At 42.9% G+C, this 22,195-nt stretch overlaps 1 protein-coding gene across 1 annotated transcript in view; it reads left to right on the top strand.

The window, feature by feature from the left end:
• Nucleotides 1–22,195, top strand: part of LOC126418697 (UDP-glycosyltransferase UGT5-like) — a 111,000-nt gene that overhangs the window by 29,172 nt on the left and 59,633 nt on the right. The window contains exons 2-3 of the mRNA XM_050085592.1: nucleotides 5,410–5,647; nucleotides 18,165–18,757. Coding sequence (XP_049941549.1) covers nucleotides 5,410–5,647; nucleotides 18,165–18,757 — 831 coding nt within the window. The remainder of the gene's footprint in view (nucleotides 1–5,409; nucleotides 5,648–18,164; nucleotides 18,758–22,195) is intronic.

Raw genomic sequence — 22,195 nt, 5'->3', positions numbered from 1 at the left:
GATCGATCAGATATCAATCGAATGACGCTATAGATATTATAACATCAAGAGCCGTGAAGTCAGGGGACTTGCTGTGTTCAACATAATGTCCCATAAACCTCAAATTTTCCTATCTGCAGTCCACACTGCCTTTTGTCTGGTGAATGGTGCCTCATCACAATTTGGTCAGGCTGGCTATCCCAGCACTCACTCACACCTACACCAACTACTCCCCCGTCCTCAAATACACACTTGTGTGGTGAGTACGAACTATGCAAAGAGCAGTGGCGACTCGTGAGTATACATTCTGTGTGTTCACAAATTTTTAGATTCGGATAAATCTGAGAACGTGAGATTAATAGCATCTGCTGTATAACGTTTACGATTATCAACAAGTTTATACAACTACAGGCACTGCCAGTAATAATAAGAACTGTAATAATAACTTCATGGCAAGCACCCGTATCATGTAACACAGCCACACATCGATCGAGACGCATCCAACACATGGCTAAGAAATGGCAATATATACAGTGAGACGGAAGAATTCATGATTGCAATACAAGATCAAACAATAAACACCAGATATTACAGCAAGCATATTATTAAAGATCCCAATACCACAACAGATAAATGCAGACTTTGCAAACAACAAATAGAAACAGTAGATCACATCACAAGCGGATGTACAATACTAGCAAATACAGGATACCCCAGAAGACATGACAATGTAGCAAAGATAATACATCAACAACTTGCCATACAACATAAACTAATAAAACAGCACCACAAAATGTACTGGAGAATGATGAATACAAATTATACTGGAACAGAGCCATTATTACAGATAAAACAACACCACATAACAAACCTGACATCATACTCACCAATAAAAAGAAGAAATTAACACAACTAATCGAAATATCCATACCCAATACAACAAATATACAGAAGAAACCAGGAGAACAAGTTGAAAAATACATCCAACTGGCTGAGGAAGTCAAAGACATGTGGCATCAGGATTAAGTTGACATTATACCAATTATACTATCAACTACAGGAGTCATACCACACAATATCCACCAGTACATCAACGCAGTACAGCTACATCCAAACGTATACACACTGGACTCGCATTCGGGAGGACGACGGTTCAATCCCGTCTCCGGCCATCCTGATTTAGGTTTTCCGTGAATTCCCTAAATCGTTTCAGGCAAATGCCGGGATGGTTCCTTTGAAAGGGCACGGCCGATTTCCTTCCCAATCCTTCCCTAACCCGAGCTTGCGCTCCGTCTCTAATGACCTCGTTGTCGACGGGACGTTCAACACTAACCACCATCCAAACGTATATATACAACTACAGAAATCTGTAATTATTGATACATATTCAATTACCCGAAAGTTCCTACATGCAATGTAACATATACCGTACAGTTAAAAGGAAATCACGCTTGATCAAGATCCGCGTCACTTTCCATTTTTAACCAGACATAACGTCTGAGAAGGGAAAGAAATAATACTAATAATAAGACGCGTAACTTACCTGACAAAAGAAAGAATTGTTCTTGCCGATTTTTGTTGTCTTGTACAGAATTAAGCACAATTTATGGCGATAACGAAATTATGTGTAAGATTTAGCAAGACTCTCTTTCGCATTTTTGTATAAATGACAGCTTTCGTGCTTTCCCACACACACGTACAAGATCCCTAACAGAAGTATTAGTTCACGAATGTACCTCCGGGCTGAAAACAGAACAACCTGTGCTAACTGTACACTTCCTTGATAAATGTTCGCCTGTAGTCACGCTTATTTGATTTCGTCACTCTCAATCAATGGATCTGTTCTCGGAGGCCCCAGTTCCTTTGCGGCTAACTTTTCGTGGCAATTTATTTCTCTGTTTGGAGAATGAGATTTTCACTCTGCAGCGGATTGTGCGCTGATACGAAACTACCTGGCAGATTAAAGCTGTATGCCGAAGCGAGACTCGAACTCGGGAACTTTGCCTTTCGCGGGCAACTGCTCTATCGACTGAGCTACCCAAGCACGACGCGTCCTCATGGCTTTACTTTTTGTTAGCGTTTAAAATAGATTTAACATAGTTCATGTTTACACTGCACACGAAACCCGATTTCCGCACAGTAGACAACTAACTCCAAACACAAACAGCCGATTGTGGAAATGATTAAACTCACGTAGTAATGTCTACCAACATGGACTAGAATACAAATGAGGCGCTGAAGTCCATTATGGCCTAAAGCACACCGCCGTCGATCCCACATTTAAGTGAATATCAGGAAAACCAGTGATACAGCTTTTCGTGAATTTTCATATACAAAATGTGGGCCTACAGCACAGACAAACCTGACTCCTCATAAGATCAACATATTTCAGAAGCATGAGTAAATGCTACAATCTCACAATTGAGAGTGACATGCTTTAGGTCTCGCGGTTCTAGGCGCGCAGTCCGGAACCGCGCGACTGCTACGGTCGCAGATTCGAATCCTGCCTCGGGCATGGATGTGTGTGATGTCCTTAGGTTAGTTAGGTTTAAGTAGTTCTAAGTTCTAGGGGACTGATCACCACAGCTGTTAAGTCCCATAGTGCTCAGAGCCATTTGAACCATTTTGACATGCTTTAGGCCCTTATAATTCCCAGCGCCTCCAATGGATTACTGTACGACGAAATTCATAGCTTAATGTACTATAACTCATTCAGAAACCCACAAATTTGGTTTATAGTCAGTACAACTTTAACGTATACCAACGTCCCATGTAATGTTACTACAGTATACAGGGTGTTACAAAAAGGTACGGCCAAACTTTCAGGAAACATTCCTCACACACAAAGAAAGAAAATATGTTATGTGGACATGTGTCCGGAAACGCTTACTTTCCATGCTAGAGCTCATTTTATTACTTCTCTTCAAATCACATTAATCATGGAATGGGAACACACAGCGACAGAATGTACCAGCGTGACTTCAAACACTTTGTTACAGGAAATGTTCAAAATGTCCTCCGTTAGCGAGGATACATGCATCCACACTCCGTCGCATGGAATCCCTGATGCGCTGATGGAGCCCTGGAGAATAGCGTATTGTATCACAGCCGTCCACAATACGAGCACGAAGAGTCTCTACATTTGGTACCGGGGTTGCGTAGACAAGAGCTTTCAAATGCCCCCATAAATGAAAGTCAAGAGGGTTGAGGTCAGGAGATCGTGGAGGCCATGGAATTGGTCCGCCTCTACCAATCCATCGGTCACCGAATCTGTTGTTGAGAAGCGTACGAACACTTTGACTGAAATGTGCAGGAGCTCCATCGTGCATGAACCACATGTTGTGTCGTACTTGTAAAGGCACATGTTCTAGCAGCACAGGTAGAGTATCCCGTATGAAATCATGATAAAGTGCACCATTGAGCGTAGGTGGAAGGACATGGGGCCCAATCGAGACATCACCAACAATGCCTGCCCAAACGTTCACAGAAAATCTGTGTTGATGACGTGATTGCACAACTGCGTGCGGATTCTCGTCAGCCCACACGTGTTGATTGTGAAAATTTACAATTTAATCACGTTGGAATGAAGCCTCATCCGTAAAGACAACATTTGCACTGAAAAGAGGATTGACACATTGTTGCATGAAGCATTCGCAGAAGTGTACCCGTGGAGGCCAATCAGCTGCTGATAGTGCCTGCACACGCTGTACATGGTACGGAAACAACTGGTTCTCCCGTAGCACTCTCCATACAGTGACGTGGTCAACGTTACCTTGTACAGCAGCAACTTCTCTGGCGCTGACATTAGGTTTATTGTCAACTGCACGAAGAATTGCCTCGTCCATTGCAGGTGTCCTCGTCGTTCTAGGTCTTCCCCAGTCACGAGTCATAGGCTGGAATGTTCCGTGCTCCCTACGACGCCGATCAATTGCCTCGACCGTCTTCCTGTCGGGACACCTTCGTTCTGGAAATCTGTCTCGATACAAACGTACCGCGCCACGGCTATTGCCCCGTGCTAATCCATACATCAAATGGGCATCTGCCAACTCCACATTTGTAAAGATTGCACTGACTGCAAAACCACGTTCGTGATGAACACTAACCTGTTGATGCTATGTACTGATGTGCTTGATGCTAGTACTGTAGAGCAATGAGTCGCATGTCAACACAAGTACTGAAGTCGACATTACCTTCCTTCAATTGGGCCCACTGGCGGTGAATCGAGGAAGTACTGTACAAAAATGTTTCAAATGCCTCTGAGCACTATGGGACTTAACATCTATGGTCATCAGTCCCCTAGAACTTAGAACTACTTAAACCTAACTAACCTAAGGACAGCACACAACACCCAGTCATCACTAGGCAGAGATAATACCTGACCCCGCCGGGAATCGAACCCGGGAACCCGGGCGCGGGAAGCGAGAGCGCTACCGCACAACTACGAGCTGCGGACATACAGTACATACTGACGAAACTAAAATGAGGTCTAACATGGAAATTAAGCGTTTCCGGACACATGTCCCCATAACATCTTTTCTTTATTTGTGTGTCAGGAATGTTTCCTGAAAGTTTGGCCGTGCCTTTTTGTAACACCCTGTATAGTGAGTAATTAGCATAGCTGAGGAGTGTGCTATCATCCAGCAGGATTTATGCCGAGCGAATGTGCTAACACCTGGTGGCATTGACATAAACTTGAAGTTGAGCGGCGAGGACTAGATGTTCACAGCGTGATCCTTGCAGGTTGTTTATCAAATCCGAATGTGTTTGGCCCGTAAGGCAATTACGTCACACGAGTCGCGCATGCGCAAAAGCTCCTTAAACCCTGCACAAGTGAAGGTGTGCTCATGACCCCGTTGCCAAGTTTCACGGAGTCTAGAGGAGCAGTGGTGCGCGGTAGATTTTTAAGTCTTTCAGACTGCCGCATCTATGTCACTTTTAACAGAATTCAAAGAAAAATAACAAATAAATCCGCAACGTGTCGAAAGTTAAATTGTTCACATACTCTCATGTTCATACACAGCAACAGCCACTGGGTGCCGGCCGGGGTGGCCGAGCGGTTCTAGGCGCTATAGTCTGGAACCGCGCGGCTGCTACGGTCGCAGGTTCGAATCCTGCCTCGGGCATGGATGTGTGTGATGTCCTTAGGTTAGTTAGGTTTAAGTAGTTCTAAGTTCTAGGCGACTGATGACCTCAGATGTTAAGTCCCATAGTGCTTAGTAGAGCCATTTGAACCAGCCACTGGTAAGGGAACTGCAGTGGCTCTGGATTGCACGCGGTACATTTATGCAGCATTTCAACAGTAACACCAGTCGGAGTGTACCAATCCATTGTCGTGCTGTCCCAGATTGCTGCTAGTGTCCACAACTTTTCACCAGTTTGAGGACTCACACATTGGGAGTTATGACCACCGCGCACGCCTCGCTTTTCCAGATGCGAGCCATCCAGGTGACGCTGCTGGCCTGCGCGCTCTCCGGCCTGGACGCTGCCAACTTCCTGGCCTTCTTCCCGATCCACAGCCGCAGCCACTGGGGCCTCGGACAGTCTTACCTGAAGGCGCTGCACGCCAGGGGCCACAGCATCACCGTCATCACCTCCTACCAGAGCGACGGCCACACCGACAACTGGCGCGAAGTGGTCGTTCCCGATACAACGGGCACTTTCCGCTCAGGTTAGTACAGTAGTCTGTTACATGAATTATACATTCTATTAGTTTAGCACCCATTGCTTCGCTCACGTTGACTGTGGGTCTGTAGAGATGTTTTTTTGTTTTCCTTTAATCTAATTTCTATGTTGTTCACAAATTGCATCTTCCAAACATGGCACACTAAAAAAATATACAGGGTGTCCCAGATATCTTGTCCATCCAAAATATCTCTGGAACAATAACAGCTATTGGAAAACGACTTTCACCGGTATCAATGTAGGGCTGGGGCCCATGAATGTACATATTTGGAAACATTCTAAAACCAAAGCATATGTGGTTTTTAACACAAACTTATATTTTTTTTAAATGGACCTCCTATATTTTTTCTTCAGCAATCCATAGCATGACAAAGCACATACACAATGGCGTTGATTGCATCGCAATATTCCCATTACATCCCGAGATATTGAGAGGCGAAGTTGACGCTTGAAACACCCGACATGGGCTGCTAGCGCACGTCCTGAGGCTCAGGCGTGAACCCCATGCTGCCCGTAATCGCAGCAGGATGGCAGCAGACCGTATTATTCGTTTCGGACCTCTTGATAAGTATGGAGGTGTGATTACGCATGTCAATCACATCGCGATTACGGGCAGCATGGGGTTCACGCCTGAGCCGCAGGACGTGCGCTAGCAGCCCATGTCGGGTGTTTCAAGCGTCAACTTCGCCTCTCAATATCTCGGGATGTAATGGGAATATTGCGATGCAATCAACGCCATTGTGTATGTGCTTTGTCATGCTATGGATTGCTGAAGAAAAAATATAGGAGGTCCATTTAAAAAAACATAAGTTTATGTTAAAAACCACATATGCTTTGGTTTTAGAATGTTTCCAAATATGTACATTCATGGGCCCCAGCCCTACATTGATACCGGTGAAAGTCGTTTTCAATAGCTGTTATTGTTCCAGAGATATTTTGGATGGACAAGGTAGCTGGGACACCCTGTATATTTACTAGGATGGTATCTGTTCTTTCGGACATGTCCGAAAGAACAGATACCATCCTAGTAAATATATATATGGTTAAGGCTCACCGGCCACTTCTTCTTCTGTGCGAATGCACAAACAGTGCCCGAACTCTTACGCGAATCGGCAACGCGCCGCGAGTAATGAGTATAATGGGCGGGGGCACTACGAATGTAGGGCGGGACAATACGTTGAGAATGTGGGTTTCGCGAGAGGCGTGCCAGAGATAAATCCCTGCAGTCGCGCTATCCTCTGTGTCCTCGGTGGCTCAGATGGATGTCGGCACGGTAACTCAGCGTGTTCGGTCAGAGGGTTAGCTGCCCTCTGTAATAAAAAAACTGAGTTAAATGATCACCGACGAACTGAAACGGGTGTCTTGCGACGTCCGCCCCGCGCAGATACAACGAACAAAATGAGATTAAAAAAAAAAGCAGGAGATCCCGGGTTCGAGTCCCGGTCGGGGCACACACATTTTCATCTGTCTCCGTTGACGTATGTCAACGCTAGTAAGCAGCTAAGGGTGTTCATTTCATTGTAATTTCACACTAAATAATGCCATAGAGGCATCGCCTTTTCTGAAAGTGCTTCCAACCAAAATGCAATTCTAGTAATTAGAGTGGAAGGCATTCCTTAACCCTCCCTTTTGAGTTTTTATTTTGATATGTTCATAGAAACTTTCATTAGCTAAAACATATTTCTTTAGAAGCCAAATACAATTAGCTTTGAAAAATGTTGTAATATAATGCAATATTTTCACAAAAATTTTCATCAGTATTTCACCCCCTCAGGGGTTGAATGTCCAAAAACATTGAAACATGATTTTTTTAATTTCTAACAAGAAGTCAAATGCCAATTTTCATAGACGTAGCTTCAATAATGTTTTAGTAGCTCTTTAATAATTATTTGTTTTCAAAGAAACTTTCACCAACTATTTAACTCAGATAGAGCTTAAATTTCCAAAAAATGCTGAAACAAGTATTTCTTTTTTTTTTCTACTAAATACCAGTTTTCGTAGTTCTAGCTTCAAAATTGCTTTAATAGCGACATATGAGGATCGTTCAGTAAGTAATGCCCCACATTTTTTTCTCAGGACATTTATTGTTAAGAGTCAGAAATTGCTGACAATGTACATCAAAATGTTTTGCCCATGTCCTATCTTTCTACATAGTCTCCATCACGTTCTATGGCCGTACGCCGACGTCGTGGAAGAGCATGTAACCCCTGCTTGTAAACCTCTTGTCCTGTAGGCTTAGCCACGTTTTCACTGCGTGACTGACACTCTCGTCATCTTCAAATTGTGTTCCCCACAGAGAATCTTTAAGCAGCCCAAAGAGATGCTCGGCACGAAAAATAGCATCCGCACGATTCAGCATGTCTGGAGCAGTGGCTGTGACAGGACGTTCCGAGCATGGCTGATCATGGAGCTCTGTTTCTGCATTTCCTGAGGCTGTAACCCTCTTTACCCATCTCCCAACTGTACTCCTATCAACTGCAGCATCGCCATACACTGCACACAAACGTTTATGGATGTCCACCACGCTTTCTTTTTTTGCACACAAGAACTCAATAACAGCACGCTGCTCGTATCGTGAGTCGTATGTAGACTCCATTTTGACGCCGTAGTATGGCTCTGACATCTGCCAGAATGGTTCAAAACTTCACCGGCGCATAGAACAAACATCAAATGCGAAGCACCAACAAGGACGTTTGTCTATGTATGTTAATGGCTTTTGAAAAAAATTTGGGGCATTACTTATTGAAAGAGCTTCGTATTTTCAAGAAACATATCATACCTTATTTTACCCGCTTTGAGGCGGAATTTCGGAAAGTTCCTTGTAAAACGACGCCTACAGTGTAACATCGCAGCCCTCTCCAAATTCCAAATTTCTGTCCTTAGAGGCCTGGGCTGGGCGATGATGAGTGAGTCAGCACATTGCGTTTCATATATAGAGATGAATCCCGTCAACAATAATCTCCGGGGTTGCCCAAACAAATCAAAGATATGCATTTTCTCTAAATCAACACAATAGAATGGCGTTAAATTGTAGAATATTACACTCTTATGCTGCTAATATGGATTATAACACGAAAAAAGTAAATTAGATTCAAAAACCCCCGTGAAGATACTTTTTGGTGGAGTAGGAGGAGTCACTCAACGGAAAACTGTCTTCAAATCCACTGTAAGAGTTTCGATTTAAGAATACCAGTAACAATACCAATGCCTTTACAAAGAAAATATCCTGCCACTCTGTTTCTTGCCTTAACACCAACCAACCCACTGTCACTACAAACCAGACTCCAATCAACAATCCCTTTATCACCCAACACACTATCTGATCTAAAATATCCAGACATCCATTACTGAGCTTTAATATAGAATGTGTTCATAGTTAGCCTTTATGACAGCTTCAACTCTGCTGGGGACACTTACAGTGAGATGTCTGAATCCCTGTGGAAGGATGGCAGCCCATTCTTCCTAAAGAACTAAAACCAGAGAAGATAGTGACGTTGGACACTGACCTTCTAACTCATCTGCAAGGTGTTTCGCTGCATTCAGATAGCGACTCTGGGCAGGCTCGTATTGTTATTGTCCACAGACTTCTTTCTCACATACGCAGTTTTATCACAAGGTGCATTCTAATGCTGACACAGTCATTGCCTCTGAACTGCTCCTCTGCAGTACGCAGTGCTGATAAATGTGTTTGTATCCTTCCGCATTTAGAGTTTTGTTAAACGCAGAAAGGGGACGCACCACAACCACGAGAAACGACCCCATACCATAACACCACCTCCTCTGTACTTCAGTGTTGCAGCTGTCTGTGATGGCTGGTAACGTTCTCCTCACATTCACCAAAAACAAACCCTTCCATCAGATTGCCACAGGATGTACTAATATTCCTCACACCAAATTACTCATTTCCTTTATTTATTCTCTGTCCTTTGGCATCACTCATTTCGCTGCATCAAGTGTTGCTTAGCTTTGACTACAAAAATGTGTGGGTTATAGGGAGCTGCTTGATCACTGTACCTCATCCCTTTTAACTCCCCATGAACAGTCACTGTGCTAGATGGACTGCTGGGAGCACTTTGGTATTCACAAACACATGACTGATTGCTTCTTACGATTTCATATATATATATATATATATATATATATATATATATATATATATATATATATATATATTTACAACCACTCCCACTAACCCACAGACTCTGTCCATCAGTACATAAGGACTGGCTGGTCATGATTTGGGTGTGGTTGTTCCTTTGGGTTTCCAGTTCACAGTCACATCACCAACAGTGGACTTGGGGATCTTTAGAAGGGTTGAAATGTGCCTGATGGATTTGTTACAATCCAATCTATTGTTGCTGCTTCTCTACTGGCAACACAGTACACCCCACCTCATTTTGTACTGGTGAGTTTGCCTTTAGTAACATCTAGCAGTCAATTTTGCATTACATAAAAGTCTCCAAATACTTTTGATCAGGTAGTGCACTAATCTGAATAGTCACTGACAAACTGTGGACATCTGCAAGTTCAATCATTGCAGAACATGTTTGCACATAATGCCACCAATGGTATCAATAATGTTGTGATGTATATCATCTATATTTAATAGGTGGTCAGGTTTGTCATTAACTAGTTTGCCGGTGGCCATTCGTGCAGCTGCACAGAAGGTTAATTGTCATACCGACCTGCTTCAGTATCGGTCTCATTCGGATTTTTCCTCCCCTCCTCCACCACAACTACTCTACCAAACTGCACATGAGGGGAATGTTCCTCCAGTGCACCCTCCACTCTCACAAACTCCCTGCCCTAAACTTCCTCAAGTCTCCATACCCAGCTGCCCTTTTCGCAGTTAGTTACACAAACTGATCCCCATATAATAGGGGCTATTGTCTGCCCCTTTCATGTTGTTCATTCTGAGGTTATAGTCAATCTTTCACTGAGCCATAAATATTACAGCTTAGCCTAGGTGACTATACCACTTTATTTAGGTATGTACAGTGGTGTAAGCAATTTCTTTCTTGTTAACACCTCTTTACATGATTCATTATAGCTCAGGTACAGTAGAATCTTTACAGCCTTTTTTTGAATGATGAATACTCCATTTATATTCTTGGCTGCAGCACATCTCCATTCTTCAATCCTATATGTGAAGTGTGGGCACACTAATGCAAAATAAACCATTCACATGTGCTCATAATTGATAATGTATGGCATATTTCTTCACTGACTAAACAGATTTGTTGATTGGTGACTCCATGGAGTGCTGTGTGCAAAACGACCATATATGTTAAACTAAAAGGAAGGTCAGCGTTGGCCATAATATTGATGTTTTATTGATAGCAAAATCGATTTTCAATCACATAGGGATCATCTTCAGTGGTGTGGTGTACAAATTAAACTTATAGGCACTGGTATCTAGTTATCAATAACCAAAGCTGAGAAGCGATCACAATAACTCAATTTTGCTATCATTAAACCATCAATATTATGGCCAATGCTTACCTTCCTTTTAATTAAACAGATTTGTGTTACCTACTACCAGTCTGACATTCCTGAGAGAGGTGCCTATCTGACATAACACCAGAAATGGCCGTTGTGTAATGTGGGAGAGTATTTGCCATTTATGTGGTAAAGCCTCATGTGCCTCGTGGGTCGTGCCAAATGGCTAGCACTTCAGGTACCTCAGTCTTTCTTGGCTGATCTCAGGTTTAATGAACCAGGTTTTTCCAAACTGTGGACTAGCCAGGGCTGCCAATCCTCTGTAACTGTAGGCTCTGGGCATGCTTCAGAGACACACCATTTTGCATGGTGTGTCACAAGTGACAGGACTCATGTCTTAACCACACACAGATAGTAAAAATGGTATCAGCTTCCACAAGAAAAGCTCCAGTGTGAAGGTGTGTTACATACAAATGGCACGAATGACTGTTGAGGGAAAACCATTTGACCTTTTAGTCTATGTTCTGTTTCAGACACCAGTTTTGTCATTTCTTTAAACATTTGTTCCACCTTGCTATGCTACCATGATAAAACACTGCCACACTTTAAAACAGACCATAATATTCATCTCTATTCTCTCATGATCCACTTCCTCTCTCACACCTTAGTCTGCCATATTCACAACTTGGTCTGCCATATTAGAAAGTGAAAAGAATCCCAATAGAAAATAAAAATAAAATAAATAGTATTTAGTTACAAGCAGAGTTCTCCACAAGCTGATAAGGCACAATATAACATCAAAAAATAAACAAATTGCATAACTGTACTTACTCTTGTCATACGCAAACAGTTGTCAAGAATTTAGTCTTCAAAATACATCAACTTGTTCTCATTATTTGTAACACCTCTGAAAACATCCTTCATGGCTGTTGTCAACTCATATCTTCCTAAATTATTCTGCAAAAGACAGTAAAATCCGTTATTCTGTGAAAAAAATGTATTCTGGTGTAGACAGCAGTTGTGACCAACCCTGAAAATCTCAGTGGTAGGATCTGCATGCGCCATCACACCTGATGTGTGTCCCGCCTACTGACTGCTTTCTTGCCCAGGAAAATGAGTTAGCACAATTTACTTAACTTTTCTCTTAATGACCTTGTAGAAGTTGAAATGGCATAGTTAGTATCTCCAGGTCTGCAGTCATAGATTTGCAGGATTTGGAGTAATGGGTTTTGTGATATTAATTGCAAAAAATTAAGAAAAGACAGTTGATTTCAGTAATCTTCATGCTTTATTTGTTGCTTCTTGCTCCACTTGCTTGCACAACATTTTAACTTATGCAGAAATTATAAAACATGTGTCTCTCTTAACATAACCTGACAAGCAACCCCTTTCTCCTATTTTCTGTGCCAAACATGATGACCCTCAAAAGTCAACATAATTTTTACATATGGTCTTCTTTGTACAGGAAACTGACAATTGTTCAAATGTAGGTTAAATATTGGACAGATATTACCTCCACTTCCATGTAACAATCACATTTCGTATAAATACAATTTAGCATTCCTGTTTTCAACAGTTAAAAAATAATTGTCGTGATGGTTGTTGTGGATACTTGTAAAGACAAAATTACAATTTAATGTTCTCTTGTTTCTGAACATTGCTTTTCAAGTTTTAAATATTATTTCAGGGTCACAAAAATCCAAACAGTTTTTCTTAACTACATACATGGGAATTAACTTTGCATTACTTGCATCGCTCCTGTAATCCTACTAGCTCAGTCTCTGCTAATCCATTGTCCCCACACTCTCCAATGAACAGTTACCTCTTATTCTGTCCTTTCACCTGCTCTCAGTCCATCCTTCTATGTCATGTTTATTGTGTGTTGCATCTCACAAGCTCTGGTGCACGTGTGTCGCAAGCCGTCCCTCTCCCACACTCCTAGTCCAGAGATGTGCTGCCTCCCTTCAAGCTGCTCCCCCCTCAACTTCACCTACCACTTCCCATAAATTTGTCCCTCTACCCAACCTGCCCAACACAACCCCCACCCCACTCCACATTCTTACATGCAACCCAGACATTGTGTGGTCTCTCAGCACAGTGTAGGTGGATAGGTGTGAATGTGTGTGTGTGTGTGTGTGTGTGTGTGTGTGTGTGTGTGTGTGTGTGTGTGTGTTGTGTGTGTGAGTACTCTAGCTCATCAAAGGATTTCTTCTGAAAGCTAGTAAAGTTTTCATTCCTCTCTCTCTCTCTCTCTCTCTCTCTCTTGCTTTTTGTGTTGGCAACTCAATGCTTCTGCTCTTCCATGAGTGTTCTCCGTTGTTTCTAAGTTATTTAGTTATCTACATTCTGCCAGAAATTTTGTAGTATATTTTCATGTTGTCTCAAATCTTGTTGGTCAAAATGAAACAGATGATAGTGGGTCCACAACCAGTTAGACTGACATATGGAGCCAATGGTCAGAAATGCATATTTACACTGAAGAAACCAATACACCTGCCTAATATCATGTACGGCCCCCGCGAGCGCACAGAGGTACCCCAACACAATGTGGCATGGACTCGACTAATACCTGAAGTAGTGCTGGAGGGAACTGACACCGTGAATCCTGCAGGACTGTCCACAAATCTGCAAGAGTACAAGGGGGTGGAGAGCTCTTCCGAACAGCATGTTGCGAGACATCCCAGATATGCTCAATAATGCTCATGGCCAGCAGAAGCGTTTAAACTCAGAAGAGTGTTCCTGGAGTCGCTGTGTAGCAGTTCTGGACATGTGGAATGTAGCATTGTCTTGCTGGGATTACCCAAGTACGTTGGAATGCTCTATTGATATGAATGGATGCATATGATCAGACAGGATGCTTACATACATGTCACCTGTCAGACTCATACCTAGACATATCGGAGGTCACATATCACTCCAATTGCACATGCCCACACCATTACAGAGCCTTCACCAGCTTAAGGGGAGTTGGAATGCCGGAAAATGGAAAAAATTCACATTTTCAGTTTTTAACCTTATAACTTAATTTGAAATTTTCTGCTTAAAATGGTGCAAAATTTGTTAAGAAATTCCAATTGGAAGTATTTTTATTTAATTTTTCAAAATTACATGTGCGCCCAGCAAAGTTACCCATCTTGTGATTTGTACACATTTAAATCTTCGCATTTCCGAAAACATTACATATAGAAGGCTGTGGATTTCACTCTTCAGTTGTAGAATCTTTGATCCTTCCATAGGTACCATTGTTTTTACGACTAGCTGTGTTTATTGTTCAGTTTTTGATCTGTGAGTGTTTGTTTTGAGCCTCGAGTTTAGTTTGTCGCTCATTTGGAGTTTGTTATCTGTCTTGTTTTGACTTTCAGTGGTGAGTGCGTAGTTTCTACGATGCCTAGGAGTGCATCATTATTTAAAAAGCGAAAGTTTCGCGGTAATAGATTTACAAATAACGTTTGTTCAAGTGATTCTGCTTCAGCACCTGTTGATGCTGGTGAAAGTTCTGACGTTTGTACAGCTGAGATGTGTGAAGGAGACACGCCCACCAGTGCATCAAAAAAGAAGTTATCAAACTGTGCAAGTGAAATTACAGATGAAGCTTCTAATGAACAATATGTTTTAGTCGACTTTCCTGTTTTTACTGAGTTTATGAAGAAATGTTTGTGTTGTAATCTTTGTGGAGGTTCTTTTGATATGAACATAACAAAATCTATAGGACTTTCCTGCAAAATTGCTATAGTTTGTGCCAGTTGTGAAAATGAGACCTGTTTTTGGAGCTCTAAAACATGCAGTAGCAATTTGTTTGAGAGTAATATCAGGCTAATGTATGCAATGAGAGCAATTGGTAAAGGACATACTGCTGCTCAAACATTTTGTGCCATAATGAATCTTCCACCTCCACCTGCTAAAATTGACAATTACACTGAAGTGATAGGAGATGCTGTTCAGTCTGTAGCAGATTTATCAATGAAAGCTGCTGCCAGTGAAGCAAAATATATAAATGAAGGAAACCCAGATATCCCTGTTGCTTTTGATGGAACCTGGCAGAAAAGGGGTCACACATCCAAAAATGCTGTTGCTACTGTTACTAGTGTGGACAGCGGTAAAGTTTTGGACTATGAAGTGCTCACTAAACATTGTTACCATTGTGCATCTGGTAAGATAGAAGCAGCTCACATATGTAGCAAGAATTATGAAGGTACGAGTGGAGGCATGGAGGCTGCCGCTGCTGTGAAAATGTTTAGCAGATCAGAAAAAGAACGGGGAGTATTTTACACAAAATTCCTTGGAGATGGGGACTCCAAGGCATACAAAAGTGTTACAGAATCCATGCCATATGTCAATAAGACAATAACTAAACTAGAATGTGTCGGTCATGTTCAGAAACGAATGGGCACTCGTCTAAGGAAACTGAAACAGAATCTGAAGGACAAAATTTTGTCAGATGGTAAAACCATTAGAGGTCGCCTGTCAGATAAAATTATAAATGAATTACAACAATACTATGGTATGGCAATAAGAAATAATGCAAATAATTTGCAGGAAATGAGACAAGCTGTATGGGCCACATATTTACATCGATCATCAACTGATGATAATCCTCAACATTTTGCTTGTCCAGATGGTCCTCAGTCATGGTGCAATTATAGAAAATCTCAAGCTACTGGGGATCCTTATCACCATAAAAATTATATTCCATTGGCTGTTATGGAAGTAATTAAACCAATATATAGAGACTTGGGGCATCCTGATCTTCTGCGAAAATGTCTTCATGGTTGTACCCAGAATCAAAACGAGTCGTTCAACAACCTCATTTGGACTCGTGTACCTAAGAATGTATTTGTTGGGATAAAAACATTGAAATGGGGAGTCAGTGATGCTGTTATTTCATTCAATGATGGTCATATGGGTAGGCTAAAGGTCATGGCAAGGCTCGGCATTGCTCCTGGTATCAACACCATCAGAGGTCTTCAGCTTCTGGACAGCGTGCGAGTAAGGAAGGCTCAGTATGCAGCTGAATTTAATACAAAAAAAGCAAGGGCAGCAAGGAGAAGAAAGCTTCTAGGTGAAGAAGAAGAACTAGAAGATGACCCTGATTACTCTGCTGGACACTTTTGATAATAGAATAAAAGGTATTTGTGAATTTTCATAATAAATTACTTTAATCGCATTTTCTGGCATTTGACATTTTTAGTGTTACATGTACCTTTATCTCATAAACCACTCAACCAACAACATTCAAATTTTCAGAAATGCTGCAAAACAGTTCAAAGAGGCCACTGAACTAGAATCATGACAAGAACTGGCTTATTCTCTGAACTAGGGAAGTTTATGTTATACTTTTTCCAATAAAAAATGGCTTAATGGTAAAAAATTCATAAATACTATACCAACAAAAAGAAAACATTGGTTCTAGTTCAGTGGGCTCACAATATATGCTGAAAACCTCTGCCAGAATTTCAAAGTTCTGAAGATAATAGTTCCAAAGAAAAAGGTACACAAAGTTAGCAAATTTAACATTGGCGAGATAGGGCATTCCAACTCCCCTTAAGCAGCCCCCTTCTGACGTGCAGGGTCCGTGGATTATGACGTTGTCTTCATACATGTACACACTCATGCACTCAATACAATTTGAAATGAGACTCGTCTAACCAGGTAACATGTTTCCTGTTATCAACAATCCAATGTCAGTGTTGACAGGCCCAGGTGAGGCATAAAGTTTTGTGTTGTGCAATCATCAAGGGTACATGCTTGGGCCTTCAGTTCCGAATGCCCATTTTCATGATGTTTCGTTGAACGGTTCACATGCTGACACTTGTTTATGGCTCAGCACTGAAATCTGCAGCAATGTGCAGAAGGGTTGCACTTCTGTCACATTGAACGATTCTATTTGGTCATTGTTGGTCCCATTCTTGCAGGATATTTTTCCATCTGCAGTAATGTAGGAGATTTGATGTTTTACTGGACTCCTGATATTCACGGAACACTCATGAAATGGTCGTGTGGGAAAATTCCCACTTCATCGCTACCTCAGAGACCTGTCGGACGTGCACTGGCTATAACACCCTGTTCAAACTCACTTAAATCTTGATAATGTGCCACTGTAGCAATAGTAACTGATCTAACAACTGCACCAGACATTTGTTGTCTTTACAGTCATTGCTGACCACATCGCCATATTCTGCCTGTTTACGTATCTCTGTATTTGTATATGCATGCCTATACCAGTTTTTTGGCACTTCAGTGTATTGTGTTTTGAATGTACACAGTGTTCACTGCATAACAACAATGCAGCTCACACTAATTGTTCAAAGTGATGACCAACAGTCTCAATGTATGCATGGCAAAAGTGCAGGATGTTCTGCTACACTCTCTCAAAGATACCTGGTGTCTTTTGTACCAGGAGGCAGGCACCTTGGGCCCTAGCAACAGGTCTTCATCGATTTCTATAGGGATTTTATACCACCATGTCCAGCTTTGATCACGGACCATGCACTGTACACAGTAACACACCTCAGCTGGCTGATGGAACAGACAACTGACACTAACAACAGTGGTGTGCATGTGGCACACGTTAATGCACTGGTGGAATGCATGTGGTCATCACATGACATGTGTCCTATGAGCTCAGTTGTGTACAGTACATCTGCTTCGTGGTCAGGTATGTATGCCGTTTGTCACCATCCGCCTGTTACAATGTACAACAGATATCTGGGATCCTTAAGAGAATGCAGCAGAATGGCATGCACCACTGCAATACATGCATCAAGACTGACATTAATCACTTTGAACAATTACTATGAGCTATGTTCTGGTTATGCAGTGTATGCTGTGTATGTCCCTAACACAATAAATAAGCATTTCCGAGCACTGATTCCCTTTCTCAACACGGTCGGTTGTGGACCCACTATAACCAATTCAGTTTGAGGCACTCTGTATATCTATTGTGTAGTCAGATATCACAGGCAAAACATTTCCATGGATCTTAATTTCATTACAAAATCAATATTAGACGAAGTACAGGTTTTCTTCTGTGTTTGCTGACATCACTGTTCAATTTCTTTTTTCAGGTACCAGTGCTGCTAAAATGAATATGTTTCAGATGTCTATGGGGAACCCATTTTTCGCGCTGTTCTTCCTCTTAAACTTTGCCAGGGGTTCATGTGAAATTTTGCTCAAAGATGAAGGAATCCAGAAACTTTACAAATCAAATGAGAAATTTGATGCTGTCATCACCGAAGACTTTTACCAAGAATGTTTTCATGTATTTGCACACAAGTTTAAGGCACCTCTGATCCAGGTTATTCCTTATGAAGGATCTCAGTGGGCTGGAGACAAGATGGGAAATCCATCAAATATTGCATACATCCCAGATCCTCTCTTAGCCTACTCTGACCACATGGATTTTCTACAGCGGCTATTGAATGCTGCATACGGAACATTGGGAAGGCTCCTTCAATATTGGTACATTCTACCAGCTCTTGATGCCATAGTTCAGAAGAACCTCAATGACTCAACAATTCCTAGCCTGGCTGCCTTGGAAAGACAAACATCACTGATGCTCTTTAATACACATGTGAGCATTAGTTATCCAAGACCCCTACTGCCAAACATGATAATGGTTGGTGGTATGCATATAAAGGAACCAAAGCAACTTCCAGAGGTAAGCTTCTTATACTGTCTCTATCAGTTACTCCTAGATTTCTACAATGCTATTAACAAGTTAAAGTAGATAAATCTATGACATACCACTACCTGACCAAGAGTGGTATACTTCTTACACCTGTGTAGCATAATCCAGTCTGTCTTAACCCATTCCTGACAAGTTTTACAAAGTCAGTTATGATACAATGTGGTCCTACCAAAGCACTTCTCATTTATTCCAGGCTCACCATTTCTCCAGTAACTGGAAAAAAACATAGGTGGTAAAAGAACAGACCTACCGAATTACAGAACAACATCTTTAACATCGGTTTGTTACAGAATTATTGAACACATTATACACTCCTGGAAATTGAAATAAGAACACCGTGAATTCATTGTCCCAGGAAGGGGAAACTTTATTGACACATTCCTGGGGTCAGATACATCACATGATCACACTGACAGAACCACAGGCACATAGACACAGGCAACAGAGCATGCACAATGTCGGCACTAGTACAGTGTATATCCACCTTTCGCAGCAATGCAGGCTGCTATTCTCCCATGGAGACGATCGTAGAGATGCTGCATGTAGTCCTGTGGAACGGCTTGCCATGCCATTTCCACCTGGCGCCTCAGTTGGACCAGCGTTCGTGCTGGACGTGCAGACCGCGTGAGACGACGCTTCATCCAGTCCCAAACATGCTCAATGGGGCACAGATCCGGAGATCTTGCTGGCCAGGGTAGTTGACTTACACCTTCTAGAGCACGTTGGGTGGCACGGGATACATGCGGACATGCATTGTCCTGTTGGAACAGCAAGTTCCCTTGCCGGTCTAGGAACGGTAGAACGATGGGTTCGATGACGGTTTGGATGTACCGTGCACTATTCAGTGTCCCCTCGACGATCACCAGTGGTGTACGGCCAGTGTAGGAGATCGCTCCCCACACCATGATGCCGGGTGTTGGCCCTGTGTGCCTCGGTCGTATGCAGTCCTGATTGTGGCGCTCACCTGCACGGCGTCAAACACGCATACGACCATCATTGGCACCAAGGCAGAAGCGACTCTCATCGCTGAAAACGACACGTCTCCATTCATCCCTCCATTCACGCCTGTCGCGACACCACTGGAGACGGGCTGCACGATGTTGGGGCGTGAGTGGAAGACGGCCTAACGGTGTGCGGGACCGTAGCCCAGCTTCATGGAGACGGTTGCAAATGGTCCTCGCCGATACCCCAGGAGCAACAGTGTCCCTAATTTGCTGGGAAGTGGTGGTGCGGTCCCCTACGGCACTGCGTAGGATCCTGCGGTCTTGGCGTGCATTCGTGCATCGCTGCGGTCCGGTCCCAGGTCGACGGGCACGTGCACCTTCCGCCGACCACTGGCGACAACATCGATGTACTGTGGAGACCTCACGCCCCACGTGTTGAGCAATTCGGTGGTACGTCCACGCGGCCTCCCGCATGCCCACTATACGCCCTCGCTCAAAGTCCGTCAACTGCACATACGGTTCACATCCACGCTGTCGCGGCATGCTACCAGTGTTAAAGACTGCGATGGAGCTCCGTATGCCACGGCAAACTGGCTGACACTGACGGTGGCGGTGCACAAATGCTGCGCAGCTAGCGCCATTCGACGGCCAACACCGCGGTTCCTGGTGTGTCCGCTGTGCCGTGCATGTGATCATTGCTTGTACAGCCCTCTCGCAGTGTCCGGAGCAAGTATGGTGGGTCTGACACACCGGTGTCAATGTGTTCTTTTTTCCATTTCCAGGAGTGTAAGTTCAAATATAATAATCTCCATAAGAGGAAAGCTTCCATATAAAATCAGCATACTTCTAGAAAGCATTGCTCTAGCAACAATTAGTTTGCTCTTTTCTCACAAGACATTCTACCATGGATGGAGAGCAACAGGCAGATTCCACATCTCTAGATTTCTGAAAAGCATATGGCATGGGGCCCCACTGAAGACTGGTAGAGCACTTCCCAGGAAAGGCAAAGGTCCTGAGTTCGAGTCTCGGTCAGGCACACAGTTTTAAACTGCCAGGAAGTTTCATATCAGCACACACTCCGCTGCAGAGTGAAAATCTCATTCTAGAAACATCCCCCAGGCTGTGGCTAGGCCATGTCTCCACAATATCCTTTCTTTCAGGAGTGCTAGTTCTGCAAGGTTCGCAGGAGACCTTCTGTAAAGTTTGGAAGGAATGAGACGAGATACTGGCAGAAGTAAAGTTGTGAGGACAGGGCGTGAGTCGTGCTTGGGTAGCTCAGATGGTAGAGCACTTCCCCGCAAAAGGGAAAGGTCCCGAGTTTGAGCATCGGTCTGGCACACAGTTTTAATCTGCCAGGAAGTTTCATATCAGTGCACACTCCATTGCAGAGTGAAAATCTCATTCTGGCAGTATGTAATTGAATGAGGACACAAGTTCTTAGTAGGGAAGGCGAATGCTTGACTTTGTTTTATTAAGAGAATTTTGGGAAAGCATTGCTCATCTACAAAGTAGGCCAAAAATGGAATACTAGAGCAACCCATTCATCCACATCTACATCTACATTTATACTCCGCAAGCCATTCAACGGTGTGTGGCGGAGGGCACTTTACGTGCCACTGTCATTACCTCCTTTACCTGTTCCAGTCGCGTATGGTTCGCGGGAAGAATGACTGCCGCAAAGCCTCCGTGCGCGCTCGAATCTCTCTAATTTTCCATTCGTGATCTCCTCGGGAGGTATAAGTAAGGGGAAGCAATATATTCGATACCTCATCCAGAAACGCACCCTCTCGAAACCTGGACAGCAAGCTACACTGCGATGCAGAGCGCCTCTCTTGCAGAATCTGCCACTTAAGTTTGCTAAACGTCTCCGTAATGCTATCACGCTTACCAAATAACCCTGTGACGAAACGCGCCGCTCATCTTTGGATCTTCTCTATTTCTTCCGTCAACCCGACCTGGTACGGATCCCACACTGATGAGCAATACTCAAGTATAGGTCGAACAAATGTTTTGTAAGCCACCTCCTTTATTGATGGACTACATTTTCTAAGGACTCTTCCAATGAATCTCAACCTGGTACCCGCCTTACCAACAATTAATTTTATATGATCATTCCACTTCAAATCGTTCCGCACGCATACTCCCAGATATTTTGCAGAAGTAAGTGCTCCCAGTGTTTGTTCCACTATCATATAATCATACAATAAAGGATCCTTCTTTCTATGTATTCACAATACATTACATTTGTCTATGTTAAGTGTCAGTTGCCACTCCCTGCACCAAGTGCCTATACGCTGCAGATTTTCCTGCATTTCGCTGCAATTTTCTAATGCTGCAAAATCTCTGTAAACTACAGCATCATCCGCGAAATGCCGCATGGAAATTCCGACACTATCTACTAGGTCATTTACATATATATTGTGAAAAGCAATGGTCCCATAACACTCCCCTGTGGCACGCCAGA

The sequence above is a fragment of the Schistocerca serialis genome, chromosome 9 (assembly GCF_023864345.2).
Source record: "Schistocerca serialis cubense isolate TAMUIC-IGC-003099 chromosome 9, iqSchSeri2.2, whole genome shotgun sequence".
In the NCBI taxonomy this organism is placed as follows: domain Eukaryota; kingdom Metazoa; phylum Arthropoda; class Insecta; order Orthoptera; family Acrididae; genus Schistocerca; species Schistocerca serialis.
This window is presented reverse-complemented; position numbering and strand designations above follow the sequence as displayed.